This window comes from Entelurus aequoreus, linkage group LG19, assembly GCF_033978785.1.
Source record: "Entelurus aequoreus isolate RoL-2023_Sb linkage group LG19, RoL_Eaeq_v1.1, whole genome shotgun sequence".
NCBI classification, from domain to species: domain Eukaryota; kingdom Metazoa; phylum Chordata; class Actinopteri; order Syngnathiformes; family Syngnathidae; genus Entelurus; species Entelurus aequoreus.
The window spans coordinates 43,159,389-43,176,221 of record NC_084749.1 but is presented as its reverse complement, the minus strand read 5'-3'; the positions used below and the strand labels follow the sequence as shown (position 1 = coordinate 43,176,221).

The 16,833-nt window shown below is 38.0% G+C and overlaps 1 protein-coding gene across 2 annotated transcripts in view; it reads right to left on the bottom strand.

Moving 5' to 3' along the window:
* Nucleotides 1-6,491, bottom strand: part of cfh (complement factor H) — a 65,778-nt gene extending 59,287 nt beyond the window's left edge. The window contains exons 1-3 of one of the 2 annotated variants that reach the window (XM_062028524.1): nucleotides 6,333-6,491; nucleotides 1,168-1,266; nucleotides 895-1,077 (exon numbers count right to left, since the gene is read on the bottom strand). In XM_062028524.1, coding sequence (XP_061884508.1) covers nucleotides 895-1,077; nucleotides 1,168-1,237 — 253 coding nt within the window. In that variant the 5' untranslated portion in view covers nucleotides 1,238-1,266; nucleotides 6,333-6,491. The remainder of the gene's footprint in view (nucleotides 1-894; nucleotides 1,078-1,167; nucleotides 1,267-6,332) is intronic. The other variant, XM_062028525.1, reaches the window with a different exon arrangement.
* Between the last annotated feature and the right edge of the window lie 10,342 nt (nucleotides 6,492-16,833).

Sequence of the window (16,833 nt, the reverse complement as noted above, 5' to 3'; positions counted from 1 at the left end):
GAACTGGGAAAAGCGGAATTTTTTTTGAAAATGGTACAAAACTTTGAATGGTCTGAATGAGTTGAAATGGTTGGTGTTGACATTTTCCAAATCGGTCAAGAAATGTTGAAGTAGGAACATGTCGAATTGAGAAATTTTATGACGGATTTCCTAGAATTTTGGGAAAACCGGGAATTTCTTTGAACTTGGAAGCAAGAGTAGTTTGGAATTTTCAGAATGGTGGAATGTGTCAAAGGTGGAATGGTTTGGAATGGGTTGAAGAATGTGGGGATTGTGGAAGTTTGAAGAATGTCCCATTAATTTCGATGGGAATTTACAAAACATTTGGGAATTTCGGGAAAAGCGGGATTTTTTTTTTGAAAATGGTACAAAACTTGGAATGGTTAGAATGAGTTGAAATGGTTGGTGTTGAAATTTTCCAAATCGGTAGAGAAATGTTGAAGTAGGAACATGTCGAATTGAGAAATTTTATGACAGATTTCTTAGAATTTTGGGAAAACCGGGAATTTCTTTGAACTTGGAAAAAAAGGTAGTTTGAATTTCCAGAATGGTCCGTGTACACAGCGGCGTTTTAAAAAGTCCTAAATTTTACTTTTTGAAACCGATACCGATCATTACATTTTAAAGCATTTATCGGCCGATAATATCGGCAGTCCGATATTATCGGACATCTCTAATTGAAATGTTTGGTTCCATTTGATCAGTTCCACATCTCTGCAATATTCATGTCCTTGCTTAAGAGAAACTACATACATGGTCATCTCACATAATGATAAATTGGACGAATATTCCACACATAAATACTTGACATAACACAACATGCACTTTGTCTTTTTTCATGTATGAAGGCAGACAGACAATTAGAGCAACGTACGACCACAGGTGCTGACTTACGCTCGCAATTAGTACCACGAGACTGCCATTGTCCGTTATTGCAGATGAGTTTGAAGAATCCACTGTAGCCAACAGCACAGGCGACTCTCACCTGATCCTTACTTTGGTAAGTGGCTTCCAGACTTGTTGTATCGAAATTAGAGTCATACATGGGACCTTTGATAAAATCTTCAAGAGTACATTCTGTGTATGTGTGGGGGGAAAAAAGTCAAATCATTAGTCAAATTATAATGGAATGCAATGCAAATGACACTTTTTTTTTTTTGTTCTTACCTTGACATGTAATGAAGCTCAGCGTATGCATCCATAATAATAGAACACAGCTTTGAGTTATTGTGTTCATTTTCTGTTCCTCTGAAACAGCAAACACAACTAAAACAAAAAGGGTTCCTCAATGATTGACGCCAGGCCCGGCCCGGGTACACACTCAAAAATGTTGGGTTAAAAATGAACCCAATTTTAACCCAACTGCTGGTTCAAAAAAGGAAGAACCCCTAACTTGAGTTATTTTAACTCAACATTTTGGGTTATTTTTTTTTCAACCCAACTTTTGCGTTGAAAAAGTTGAGTTACGCGAACTCAATGTTGGTTGATTCATAACCCAACTATTGGGTTGAATTTATTTAACCCAAAAGTTGAGTTACGCGAACTCAATGTTGGTTGATTCATAACCCAACTATTGGGTTGAATTTATTTAACACAAAAGTTGAGTTTTGCTAACTCACTGTTAGTTGATTCATAACCCAACTATTGGGTTGAATTTATTTAACACAAAAGTTGAGTTATGCTAACTCAATGTTGGTTGATTCATAACCCAACTATTGGGTTTAATTTATTTAACACAAAAGTTGAGTTTTGCTAACTCACTGTTGGTTGATTCATAACCCAAATATTGGGATGAATTTATTTAACACAAAAGTTGAGTTTTGCTAACTCACTGTTAGTTGATTCATAACCCAACTATTGGGTTGAATTTATTTAACACAAAAGTTGAGTTACGCTAACTCAATGTTGGTTGATTCGTAACCCAACTATTGGGTTGAATTTATTTAACACAAAAGTTGAGTTACGCTAACTCAATGTTGGTTGATTCGTAACCCAACTATTGGGTTGAATTTATTAAACACAAAAGCTGAGTTATGCCCATTACAATGTTGGGTTATTCGAAACCCAACTATTGGGTTGCACAATTTAGCGCTCTTAGACCCAATAGTTGGCTAAAAACTATACATTTTACTGCTGGTTTGTCCTACTCCTTCCCATCTGCTGGTTCAGAAAAGGATGAACCCCTAATTTGAGTTATTTTAACTCAACATTTTGGGTTATTTTTTTCAACCCAACTTTTGCGTTTAATTATTTAACCCACAAGTTGAGTTTTGCTAACTCAATGTTGGTTGATTCATAACCCAACTATTGGGTTGCACAATTTAGCGCTCTTCGACCCAATAGTTGGTTAAAAATTATGCATTCTACTGCTGGTTTGTCCTACTTCTGCCCAACTACTGGTTCAGAAAAGGATGAACCCCTAATTTGAGTTATTTTAACTCAACATTTTGGGTTATTTTTTTCAAACCAACCTTTGCGTTGAATTATTTAACCCAAAAGTTGAGTTATGCTAACACAATGTTGGTTGATTCATAACCCAACTATTGGGTTGAATTTATTTAACCCAAAAGTTGAGTTAAGCTGACTCAATGTTGGTTGATTCATAACCCAACTTTTGGGTTGAATTTATTTAACACAAAAGTTGAGTTACGCTAACTCAATGTTGGTTGATTAATAACCCAACTATTGGGTTGAATTTATTTAACACAAAAGTCGAGTTACGCTAACTCAATGTTGGTTGATTCATAACCCAACTTTTGGGTTGAATTTATTTAACACAAAAGTTGAGTTACGCTAACTCAATGTTGGTTGATTAATAACCCAACTATTGGGTTGAATTTATTTAACACAAAAGTCGAGTTACGCTAACTCAATGTTGGTTGATTCATAACCCAACTTTTGGGTTGAATTTATTTAACACAAAAGTTGAGTTACGCTAACTCAATGTTGGTTGATTCATAACCCAACTTTTGGGTTGTATTTATTTAACACAAAAGTTGAGTTTTGCTAACTCAATGTTGGTTGACTCATAACCCAAATATTGGGTTGAATTTATTCAACCCAAAAGTTGAGTTACACTAACTCAATGTCGGTTGATTCATAACCCAACTATTGGATTTAATTTATTTAACACAAAAGTTGAGTTACGCTAACACAATGTTGGTTGATTCATAACCCAACTATTGGGTTGAATTTATTTAACCCAAAAGATGAGTTACGCTGACTCAATGTTGTTTGATTTATAACCCAACTATTGGGTTGAATTTATTTAACACAAAAGTCGAGTTACGCTAACTCAATGTTGGTTGATTCATAACCCAACTTTTGGGTTGAATTTATTTAACACAAAAGTTGAGTTTTGCTAACTCAATGTTGGTTGATTCATAACCCAAATATTGGGTTGAATTTATTTAACCCAAAAGTTGAGTTACGCTAACTCAATGTCGGTTGATTCATAACCCAACTATTGGATTACATTTATTTAACACAAAAGTTGAGTTACGCTTACACAATGTCTGAATTTATTTAACACAAAAGTTGAGTTACACTGACTCAATGTTGGTTGTTTCATAACCCAACTATTGGGTTGAATTTATTTAACACAAAAGTTGAGTTACGCTAACTCAATGTTGGTTGATTCATAACCCAACTTTTGGGTTGAATTGATTTAACCCAAAAGTTGAGTTACGCTGACTCAATGTTGGTTGATTCATAACCCAACTATTGGGTTGAATTGATTTAACACAAAAGTTGAGTTACGCTAACTCAATGTTGGTTGATTCATAACCCAACTTTTGGGTTGAATTGATTTAACACAAAAGTTGAGTTACGCTAACTCAATGTTGGTTGATTCATAACCCAACTATTGGGTTGAATTTATTTAACACAAAAGTTGAGTTACGCTAACACAATGTTGGTTGATTCATAACCCAACTATTGGGTTGAATTTATTTAACCCAAAAGATGAGTTACGCTGACTCAATGTTGGTTGATTTATAACCCAACTATTGGGTTGAATTTATTTAACACAAAAGTCGCGTTACGCTAACTCAATGTTGGTTGATTCATAACCCAACTTTTGGGTTGAATTTATTTAACACAAAAGTTGAGTTTTGCTAACTCAATGTTGGTTGATTCATAACCCAAATATTGGGTTGAATTTATTTAACCCAAAAGTTGAGTTACGCTAACTCAATGTCGGTTGATTCATAACCCAACTATTGGATTACATTTATTTAACACAAAAGTTGAGTTACGCTTACACAATGTCTGAATTTATTTAACACAAAAGTTGAGTTACACTGACTCAATGTTAGTTGATTCATAACCCAACTATTGGATTACATTTATTTAACACAAAAGTTGAGTTACGCTTACACAATGTCTGAATTTATTTAACACAAAAGTTGAGTTACACTGACTCAATGTTGGTTGATTCATAACCCAACTATTGGATTACATTTATTTAACACAAAAGTTGAGTTACGCTTACACAATGTCTGAATTTATTTAACACAAAAGTTGAGTTACACTGACTCAATGTTGGTTGTTTCATAACCCAACTATTGGGTTGAATTTATTTAACACAAAAGTTGAGTTACGCTAACTCAATGTTGGTTGATTCATAACCCAACTTTTGGGTTGAATTGATTTAACCCAAAAGTTGAGTTACGCTGACTCAATGTTGGTTGATTCATAACCCAACTATTGGGTTGAATTGATTTAACACAAAAGTTGAGTTACGCTAACTCAATGTTGGTTGATTCATAACCCAACTTTTGGGTTGAATTGATTTAACACAAAAGTTGAGTTACGCTAACTCAATGTTGGTTGATTCATAACCCAACTATTGGGTTGAATTTATTTAACACAAAAGTTGAGTTACGCTAACACAATGTTGGTTGATTCATAACCCAACTATTGGGTTGAATTTATTTAACCCAAAAGATGAGTTACGCTGACTCAATGTTGGTTGATTTATAACCCAACTATTGGGTTGAATTTATTTAACACAAAAGTCGCGTTACGCTAACTCAATGTTGGTTGATTCATAACCCAACTTTTGGGTTGAATTTATTTAACACAAAAGTTGAGTTTTGCTAACTCAATGTTGGTTGATTCATAACCCAAATATTGGGTTGAATTTATTTAACCCAAAAGTTGAGTTACGCTAACTCAATGTCGGTTGATTCATAACCCAACTATTGGATTACATTTATTTAACACAAAAGTTGAGTTACGCTTACACAATGTCTGAATTTATTTAACACAAAAGTTGAGTTACACTGACTCAATGTTAGTTGATTCATAACCCAACTATTGGATTACATTTATTTAACACAAAAGTTGAGTTACGCTTACACAATGTCTGAATTTATTTAACACAAAAGTTGAGTTACACTGACTCAATGTTGGTTGATTCATAACCCAACTATTGGATTACATTTATTTAACACAAAAGTTGAGTTACGCTTACACAATGTCTGAATTTATTTAACACAAAAGTTGAGTTACACTGACTCAATGTTGGTTGATTCATAACCCAACTATTGGGTTGAATTGATTTAACACAAAAGTTGAGTTACGCTAACTCAATGTTGGTTGATTCATAACCCAACTTTTGGGTTGAATTGATTTAACACAAAAGTTGAGTTACGCTAACTCAATGTTGGTTGATTCATAACCCAACTATTGGGTTGAATTTATTTAACACAAAAGCTGAGTTATGCTCATTACAATGTTGGGTTATTCCAAACCCAACTATTGGGTTGCACAATTTAGCGCTCTTCGACCCAATAATTGGTTAAAATGTATGCATTTTACTGCTGGTTTGTCCTACTCCTTCACAACTACTGATCAAAATTATTTTTATTCCATTAAAATATACTCAAAAGCAAGATATGAGTGACATTTGTTTTTTTTTACAAGAATTGCCGTGTATGGTCATAGTAGTTCTATACAACATGCTCATATATTTTCATGTCCTTAAGATGTGTGATTGTAAATCATTTAAATGAGATTAACCCTTAATAAAATTCCCTTCAAGAAAAATTTACATTTTTAATAAAAAAAAAAAAAAAAGCGTCATTAATTGAAAAACAACCCAACAATGGTTCATAGTTTTGAAAACCCAGAAATTGAGTTAAAATAATACCCTTATAACCCCAAAACTGGATTGCTCTTCATAAAAATAACTCACAAAATGTAACCCAACACTCGCAACTCATAAATTGGGTTATCAAAATAACCCAGCATTTTCTTTGAGTGTGTAGCCTCAGACTCACAGAGCACAAGAGAGAATATGACCCATCCAACTCATACATAGAGCTCACCTTTAATGGCGCGTGGAATCCACAACAAAGTCTCGACTAATCCCCTGTTTAGTCTTTTGTTCTGTCCATCCACTGGAACTGTGGCACGACGGAATTAGGCAAAATAGAACAACACCATTCGAGTAATCCTGACACGTCACAATATATAGAATAGATTCCAGTAAAGATTTGCTCACTTAGGACTGTTGGGTTTTGTTTGTTTTACCTTCTTGGTAATCATTTGCAGGGATCAATATTACAAACAAAATATGCCCACTCGCAACTCTTCTAATCAAAGTTCAGCAGTGGAGGAAATAAAACAAATATAAGCAAATATACTAATCTCACAAAAAAGTTTGTAGAATTTTCTAAAATAGTTGCTTATTTTGAGGGGGTTATTATTATATTATTGTTAAGTAAGTGGTAGCTTAATGTTGAAAAAAGGTAATATCAGGGTAATGCCAACTATTAAAGACTTGGTTGGTTAGGCAATGCAGTGTTTGTCTATCTTTCTCAATGTGGTTTTGGGACAACATGTTTTGACTTTTGCCCACAAACATTCCTTTGACTCATTATTCTTAGTGAGCCAGATAGTCAGGAAGTTCAGACTGATAGCTAATTAACAATTTATTTCCTGTGCTGAAGTGAATTAAGGTTATGATTTCAGGGAAGCTCGTTAAGTGAGTCGTTGATAACACATCTTAATATTCCATGATGGATGCTTATGTGAAATTAATGGACAAAAGTGAAGTTGCCGAGTTGTGTAATTTGTAAATAAAAACAGAATACAATGATTTGCAAAATCCTTTTCAACTTATATTCAATCGAATAGACTGCAAAGACAAGATATTTAATGTTCGAACTGAGAAACTTCATTTTTTTTTTGCAAATAATTATTAACTTAGAACTTTTTTGCAACACATTGCAAAAAAGTTGGTACAGGGGCATTTTTACCACTGTGTTACATGGCCTTTCCTTTTAATAACACTCAGTAAACGTTTGGGAACTGAGGAGACACATTTTTGAAGCTTTTCAGGTGGAATTGTTTCCCATTCTTGCTTGATGTACAGCTTAAGTTGTTCAACAGTCCGGGGGTCTCCGTTGTGGTATTTTAGGCTTCATAATGCGCCACACAATTTCAATGGGAGACAGATCTGGACTACAGGCAGGCCAGTCTAGTACCCACACTCTTTTACTATGAAGCCACACTGTTGTAACACGTGGCTTGGCATTGTCTTGCTGAAATAAGCAGGGGCGTCCATGGTAACGTTGCTTGGATGGCAACATATGTTGCTCCAAAACCTGTATGTACCTTTCAGCATTAATGGTGCCTTCACAGATGTGTAAGTTACCCATGCCTTGGGCATCCGGATGGTTCTTTTCCTCTTTGGTCGTCCGCAATTTGAAATTTGGACTCGTCAGACCACAGAACACTTTTCCACTTTGCATCAGTCCATCAGTTCATCTTTCGCTTTGCATAGTAGAGTTTAAACTTGCACTTGCAGATGTAGCGACCAGCTGTAGTTACTGACAGTGGTTTTCTGAAGTGTTCCTGAGCCCACGTGGTGATATCCTTTACACACTGATGTCGCTTTTTGATGTAGTACCGCCTGAGGGATCGAAGGTCCGTAACATCATCGCTTACGTGCAGTGATTTCTCCGGATTCTCAGAACCTTTTGATGATATTATGGACCGCAGATGGTGAAATCCCTAAATTCCTTGCAATAGCTCGTTGAGAAATGTTGTTCTTAAACTGTTCGGCAATTTGCTCGCGCATTTGTTGACAAAGTGGTGACCGTCGCCCCATCCTTGTTTGTGAATGGCCGAGCATTCCATGGAAGCTGCTTTTATACCCAATCATGGCACCCACCGGTTCCAAATTTGCCTGTTCACCTGTGGGATGTTCCAAATAAGTGTTTGATGAGCATTCCTCAACTTTCTCTGTCTTTTTTGACACTTGTGCCAGCTTTTTTGAAACATGTTGCAGGCATCAAATTCCAAATGAGCTAATATTTGCAAAAAATAACAAAGTTCTCCAGTTTGAACGTTAAGTGTCTTGTATTCGCTGTCTATTTAATTGAATATAGGTTGAAAAGGATTTGCAGGTCATTGTATTCTGTTTGTATTTACCATTTACACAACGTGCCAACTTCACTGGTTTTGGGGTTTGTAAATCAATCTAATCTGTGCTTGGCCTTCCCAAAACACCACCACTTCAACATGTAACATGCCTTTTAAAAAGAAAAACACACTTTTACAGAAGAAAAATGGTTTGAAACACAATACAATAGCACGTACTTCAAATACGGACGGGTACCTCATTTGGTACTTTTGTAGGCATCGGCCAAATTCCGTCTGTACTTTCGGGTATCGTGACGTCGATGCTAATTTACTTGGGATTTTCCATAGACTTCCTACCGATTTGCATAAGTGATTTTACATGGCAAGTCCAACACCTTAAAATTTGGTACTGAAAACTACAACTTTTCTTTCTTTCTTTCTTTCTTTTCTTTCTTTCTTTTAGTTTATTTCGAACATGAACACATTTACATCATAATACATCACACAATTTCATATCATTTCATTTACATCATGCCCGAAAAGGAGTAGGAAGAAGCAAAGCTTATTTAATCCTACCCCTTTCCCACTTCAAAGCATTTACAATTATATAAAATCATTTACTGACCTTTTTATATAATAAAATAACATCTATGAATTAGTATATACAACAGTTTGTAATATGTAATTAATTAATTCAGTCATGATTAACATACTGAGATGAAGAATATTTTCAATAAGGTTGGAAGTTTTTCTCATAATTCTTCTTCTTTGTACTTTGTAAGCACTATTAATTTAAACAACCTCTTAAACTGGATCATGTCAGTACAATTTTTAACTTCTTTACTTAATCCATTCCATAATTTAATTCCACATACTGTTATGCTAAAAGTTTTAAGTGTTGTACGTGCATATAAATGGTTTAAATTATTTTTTCCCTTAGGTTATATTTCTCCTCTTTAGTTGAGAAGAAATGTTGTACATTCTCTGGCAGCAGGTTATAGATTGCTTTGTACATCATTTTAGCTGTTTGCAATTTTACCAAATCACCAAACTTTAATATTTTTGACTTAATAAATAAAGGGTTTGTATGTTCTCTATATCCAACATTATGTATTATTCTAACTGATCTTTTTTGTAACATGGTTAACGAATGTAGCGCACGTTTGTAGTTATTTCCCCATATTTCTGCACAATAACTCAGATATGGTAACACTAGTGAGCAGTAGAGAATATGAAGTGATTTTTGGCCCAGGACGTGTTTTGTTTTATTCATTATTGAAATGTTTTTTGCTACCTTATGTTGTATGTTTTGTATATGAGATTTCCAGTTCATTTTATCATCTATTAATACTCCCAACAATCTGGTTTCTTTTACCCTTTCGATGTCTACTCCGGCTATTTGTATTTGCGTATGATGCTCTTTCCTACTATTACCAAATAGCATTATTTTAGTTTTACTGAGATTCAAAGATAGTCTACAACTAAGTTGTATGTTGTAATCAAACAGAGGGTGTGTAATAAGCACAATTCTTACAGTACAAACACTTTTTAGGGCGCAACAAAAGACGAGATTCAGCTTCATGGCAAAGACTACTCCCTGACTAGACTACACACCGTAGTCTTTACACTATGATCTCTGTCTGTGGCTGTGGGGAAGCTATATACATTTAAGGCAGGGGTCTCAGACACGTTATTTTGCGGCCCCCACCTTAATATGAAAGTTCAATTTTAGTGTGGCCCGCGAGTTTTATATTAATGGCGCTTGACAGCCTTGTGTGTGGAGCTGAAGGAATCTACCAATCATGGTGTGGTATATGGCTCTCGACAATATTGAGGGCGTGCCGTGATGGTGCTGCCTTTAGTGTCCTCTACAACATGTCTTTGTGCCGTCTTTTTCTCCATGCGAACAGACACGTGTTATATGCGGCTTCTACAGACACACGTAAGTGACTGCAAGACATACTTGGTCAACAGCCATACAGGTCACACTGAGGGTGGCCGTATAAACAACTTTAACACTGTCACAAATATGCGCCACACTGTGAACCCACACCAAACAACAATGACAAACACATTTCGGAAGAACATCCGCACCGTAACACAACATAAACACAACAGAACAAATACCCAGAATCCTTTGCAGCCCTTACTCTTCCGTCTTCCCCCACACACACACCTCAAATCCCCCCCGCACCCCCCAACTCCCGATTTCAGAGGTCTCAAGGTATGCATTGACGTCACTTGCGTGATGCAAGCAGAGAAACATTTTGACGCTTTTCCACTAGACCCGCCCGCGCTCTTCCTCCCTCCCTCCCTCCCTCCCTCCCTCGCTCGCCCGCCTGCTCGCCCCCTCCCCCGGCGCCGCTGTAAACAGTCCGGGCGGGGTGGACGAGCGGTCCGGTAGTTTCCGAAGCACTGCGCCGAAGGACCGAGCGACAATACAAAACTGTGGTGCACTGCACCCCAGCACTGATACTCCGACAGAGAGTCGCTGGGCGAATCGGACGTGTAACATATTAGTTGAGATGTTAGCCCGTTCGCGGCTAATTTTGCTACCGTAACTGTAAACTCCACGGCAATTCCAGGAAAAGTGGGAGATGCAATATTTCTTTGTTGAGCACAGGGGCACCCCGACGTGTCTTATTTGCACAGCGAAAGTTGCGGTGCACAAGGAATACAATTTGAAACGTCATTATACAACTAGACATGCTGAGGAGTATGCAAAATACCAGGGAGATGAGAGAGTGAACCGGGTTGCAAATGTTAAAACTAGTCTACTGAGGCAACAAGATTTCGTCAAGAAAGCAAGCGAAAAGAGCGATGCAGCAGTCAAAGCTAGCTACATGGTGAGTGAGATGGTTGCTAGGGCAAGAAAGCCATTCCAAAGAAGGTGAATTCATTAAAAAGTGCATGTTAGATTTTTTGTAAGAAATATTTTCTTGCGGCCCAGTCTCACCCAGTTTCTGCATCCAGTGGCCCCCAGGTAAATTGAGTTTGAGACCCCTGATTTAAGGGGAACTCCACTACTTTTAGAATTTTGTCTTACTGGCAAAATCCTTACGAGAGACGAGAACACATTAGTTTTTTTTCCATTCTAATTTGTAATAATTGTCTCATTCTAGGTGGCTATCACTGCAGCTAGTGGTGGTAATCCATTCTACCTGTAAATCACTCAAAAATGCATCCAAAACATCGCCGTGCGACGGCATGCTAGGGTATTAGCCTGGCTTTTGAGTTTTCTCAGGGCATTCAATCGATCAAAAGTGGACTGTTTGGTTTGTCTTAAAAGACATTTTTGTCTCTCATCCAAGTAGGCTTCATCAGTTCATTGTTACATTGGTCAGATTGAGTCGTCTTCCAAGACAAACCAAACAGTCCACTTGCGATCGATTGAATGGCCTGAGATTACCATGACCTGGATGATTTAGGACATTCATAGACATGCTTTTGAGTTTGTAATGCACAACACACACACAATTTATTTTGGGTAAGCACTCCATTTCTGTCGGCTTACAAGTCCTGACTCTCGACTTCACCTTCTCTTCGTGCTCGCTTAGCTTCTGTAACCAACAGTTCATCCTCCGTATATTCAGCTTCAAAAAGATAAGGTTGTAAATCCTCATTTGCCCAAAAATAGCCATCTTCTTCGTCTATTAGAAAGTCTTTCATGATTAGAACACACAAGCTTTTGTTGCCGGAAGCAGATTAGAGCGTTGCTATAAGCTCTAAAATGAATGCGCCCAGGAAATAAGTTCCTGTAATGCTTAAAATAACCAGAATAGGGAAAACATTGTTCATATTACATATTGTTATGAACATGTCTGTTACTACATTATATACAGTCGTGGTCAAAAGTTTACATACACTTGTAAGGAACATAATGTCATGGCTGACATCACATGGACAAAGGTAAGACCTTCTGGAGGAAAGTTCTGTGGTCAGATGAAACATAAATTGAGCTGTTTAGAATAGAATAGAACGTACTTTATTGATCCCTGGGGGAAATTCAGCACCACAGTTCGCTAACAATAGACAATAAACACTTAGGCATTTTTTACATGTAAATAATATAAATACAGTCTATTATACAGCATTATTCACATGTGAATAATATAAATACAGTCTATTATACAGCATTATTCACATGTGAATAACATAAATACAGTCTATTATACAGCATTATGCACATGTGAATAATATAAATACAGTCTATTATACAGCTTTATTCACATGTGAATAACATAAATACAATCTGTTATACAGCATTATTCACATGTGAATAACATAAATACAGTCTATTATACATTTAAGTACAGTCAAAAAGGAACATATGTATTATACAGTCTGATGGCTGTAAAATGCTGGGTATTGTTTGGCCACAATACCCAGCAATATATTTGGAGGAGAAAAGGTGGAGCCTTTAATCCCAGGAACACCACACCTACCGTCAAGCATAGTGGTGGTAGTATTATGATCTGGGCCTGTTTTGCCGCCAATGGAACTGGTGCTTTACAGAGAGTAAATGGGACAATGATAAAGGAGGATTACCTCCAAATTCTTCAGGACAACCTAATATCGTCAGCCCGGAGGTTGGGTCTGGGGCGCAGTTGGGTGTTCCAACAGGACAATGACCCCAAACACAGGTCAAAAGTGGTAAAGGAATGGCTAAATCAGGCTAGAATTAAGGTTTTAGAATGGACTTCCCAAAGTCCTGACTTAAACATGTGGACAATGCTGAAGAAACAAGTCCATGTCAGAAAACCAACACATTTAGCTGACCTGCACCAATTTTGTCAAGAGGAGTGGTCAAAAATTCAAGCAGAAGCTTGTGGATGGCTACCAAAAGTGCCTTATTGCAGTGAAACTTGCCAAGGGACATGTAAGCAAATATTAACATTGCTGTATGTATACTTTTGACCCAGCACATTTGCTCACATTTTCAGTAGATCCATAATAAATTCATAAAAGAACCAAACTTCATGAATGTTTTTTGTGACCAACAAGTATGTGCTCCAATCACTCTATCACAAACAAATAAGAGTTGTAGAACTTTTTGGAAACTCAAGACAGCCATGACTTTATGTTCTTTACAAGTGTATGTAAACTTTTGACCACGACTGTATATACGTGTGTATAAAACGTCGATGGAGGGTTTTAAAGTAGTTTTAGAGGGCTTTGGAGGCTACAACTGTGACTACCATTAGCCACATCTGGCAAGCATTTTTTTCATCTTTAGAATCCTAAAAAAAAGATGTGTTGTTCATGTCTCTTGTAAGGATTGTGAATCAATCAATCAATCAATCAATGTTTATTTATATAGCCGTAAATCACAAGTGTCTCAAAGGGCTGTACAAGCCACAACCACATCCTCGGTACAGAGCCCACATACGGGCAAGGAAAACTCACCCCAGTGGGACGTCAATGTGAATGACTATGAGAAACCTTGGAGAGGACCGCATATGTGGGTAACCCCCCCCCCCCCCCCCCCCTCTAGGGGAGACCGAAAGCAATGGATGTCGAGTGGGTCTGACATAATATGAATGATACGCAAACATTGAGGTCACGAAACAACCACTCCAATGTTTCCTGTAGTCACTTATGGACTTAAAGGCCTACTGAAAGCCACTACTACCGACCACGCATTCTGATAGTTTATATATCAATGATGAAATCTTAACATTGCAACACATGCCAATACGGCATAAACTTATAAAGTGCAATTTTAATTTTCCCGCAAAACTTCCGGTTGAAAACGTCTATGTATGATGACGTATGCGCGTGACGTCGATGGTTGAAACGGAAGTATTCGGACATATTGTATCCAATACAAAAAGCTCGGTTTTCATCGCAAAATTCCACAGTATTCTGGACATCTGTGTTGGTGAATCTTTTGCAATTTGTTTAATGAACAATGAAGACTGCAAAGAAGAAAGTTGTAGGTGGGATCGGTGTATTAGCGGCTGGCTGCAGCAACACAACCAGGAGGACTTTGAGTTGGATAGCAGACGCGCTATCCGACGGTAGCCGCCAACCGCATTGATGATCGGGTGAAGTTCTTCGTCGCTCCATCGATCGCTGGAACGCAGGTGAGCACGGGTGTTGATGAGCAGATGAGGGCTGGCTGGCGTAGGTGGATAGCTAAAGTTTTTAGCATAGCTCTGTGAGGTCCCGTTGCTAAGTTAGCTTCAATGGCGTCATTAGCAACAGCAGTGTTAAGCTTCGCCAGGCTGGAAAGCATTAACCGTGTAGTTACATGTCCATGGTTTGATAGTATTGTTGATTTTCTGTCTATCCTTCCAGTCAGGGGTTTATTTATTTTGTTTCTATCTGCATTTAAGCACGATGCTATCACGTTAGCTCCGTAGCTAAAGTGCTTCGCCGATGTATTGTCGTGGAGATAAAAGTCACTGTGAATGTCCATTTCGCGTTCTCGACTCTCATTTTCAAGAGGATATAGTATCCGAGGTGGTTTAAAATACAAATCCGTGATCCACAATAGAAAAAGGAGAGAGTGTGGAATCCAATGAGCCCTTGTACCTAAGTTACGGTCAGAGCGAAAAAAGATGCGTCCTGCACTGCACTCTAGTCCTTCACTCTCACGTTCCTCATCCACGAATCTTTCATCCTGGGTCGAATTAATGGGGTAATCGTCGCTTTCTCGGTCCGAATCGCTCTCGCTGCTGGTGTAAACAATGGGGAAATGTGAGGAGCCTTTCAACCTGTGACGTCACGCTACTTCCGGTACAGGCAAGGCTTTTTTTTTATCAGCGACCAAAAGTTGCGAACTTTATCATCGATGTTCTCTACTAAATCTTTTCAGCAAAAATATGGCAATATCGCGAAATGATCAAGTATGACACATAGAATGGATCTGCTATCCCCGTTTGAATAAAAAAAATTCATTTCAGTAGGCCTTTAAAAAATATTATTGTGGGTTGGAACATGGAGCCAAAGGATGGGTTTAGTAAGGCATGGCTTCAATGTACCTTTTTTTTTTTCAACGGCACAGACTTCAATCAATAGAAAGTCAGTCAAACAAAACACTTACAGGTCAATAGCGACTATTTCCTGAATATTTAATGCATCTTAACCACATACAAATGCCATTACTGAAGGTCACATCTCTTTCTCAAGCAGAGTGCAAACACATTGACACTCAATGAAACACAGGAACTCATAATGGACCTTTTAGAAAGTAGACACTTTAGTCTTACGTCTTACTTTTAACAGCTCTGTCAGTAAATGTGCTGTGGGCTGTGGTGTGTTAATTACTTTGTGGCTAAAAACCAAACCAAATCAGTTAATTAAACGTTGGGTAAGATGGGAAAAGTGAGTTTTTTAAAAACATCTTTGTGTGCATACATCCAATGGCGATATTGAGTGCATACTTTTAGGAAAACAAGGCGACACACAAGTGAGGACATTTGAAATACACTATATTGCCAAAAGTATTTGGCCACCTGCCTTGACTCACATATGACCTTGAAGTGCCATCCCATTCCTAACCCATAGGGTTCGATATGATGTCGGTCCACTTTTTGCAGCTATTACAGCTACAACTCTTCTGGGAAGGCTGTCCACAAGGTTGCGGAGTGTGTTTATAGGAATTTTCCACCATTCTTCCAAAAGCGCATTGGTGAGTTCACACGCTGATGTTGGTGGAGAAGGCCTGGCTCTCAGTCTCCGTTCTAATTCATCCCAAAGGTGTTCTATCGGGCTCAGGTCAGGACTCTCAAATTCATCCACACCAGACTCTGTCATCCATGTCTTTATGCACCATGCTTTGTGCACAGTCATGTTGGAAGAGGAAGGGGCCCGTTCCAAACTGTTCCCACAAGGTTGGGAGCATGGAATTGTCCAAAATGTTTTGGTATCCTGGAGCATTCAAAGTTCCTTTCACTGGAACTAAGGGGCCAAGCCCAACTCCTGAAAAACAACCCCACACCATAATTTCTCCTCCACCAAAATTTCACACTCGGCACAATGCAGTCCGAATGTAGCGTTCTCCTGGCAACCTCTAAACCCAGACTTGTCCATCAGATTGCCAGATGGAAAAGTGTGTTTCATCAAGCTAGAGAACACGTCTCCACTGCTCTAGAGTCCAGTGCCAACTTGCTTTACACCACTGCATCCCAGGCTTTGCATTAGACTTGGTGATGTATGGCTTAGACACAGCTGTTCGGCCATGGAAACCCATTCCATGAAGCTCTCTGCGTACTGTACGTGGGCTAATTGGAAGGTCACATGAAGTTTGGAGCTCTGTAGCAACTGACTGTGCAGAAAGTCTTTGCACTATGCACTTCAGCATCCGCTGACCCCTCTCTGTCAGTTTACGTGGCCTACCACTTGGTGGCTGACTTGCTGTTGTTCCCAAACTCTTCACTTTTCTTATAATAAAGTTGACTTTGGAATATTTAGGAGCGAGGACATTTCACGACTGGATTTGTTGCACAGGTGGCA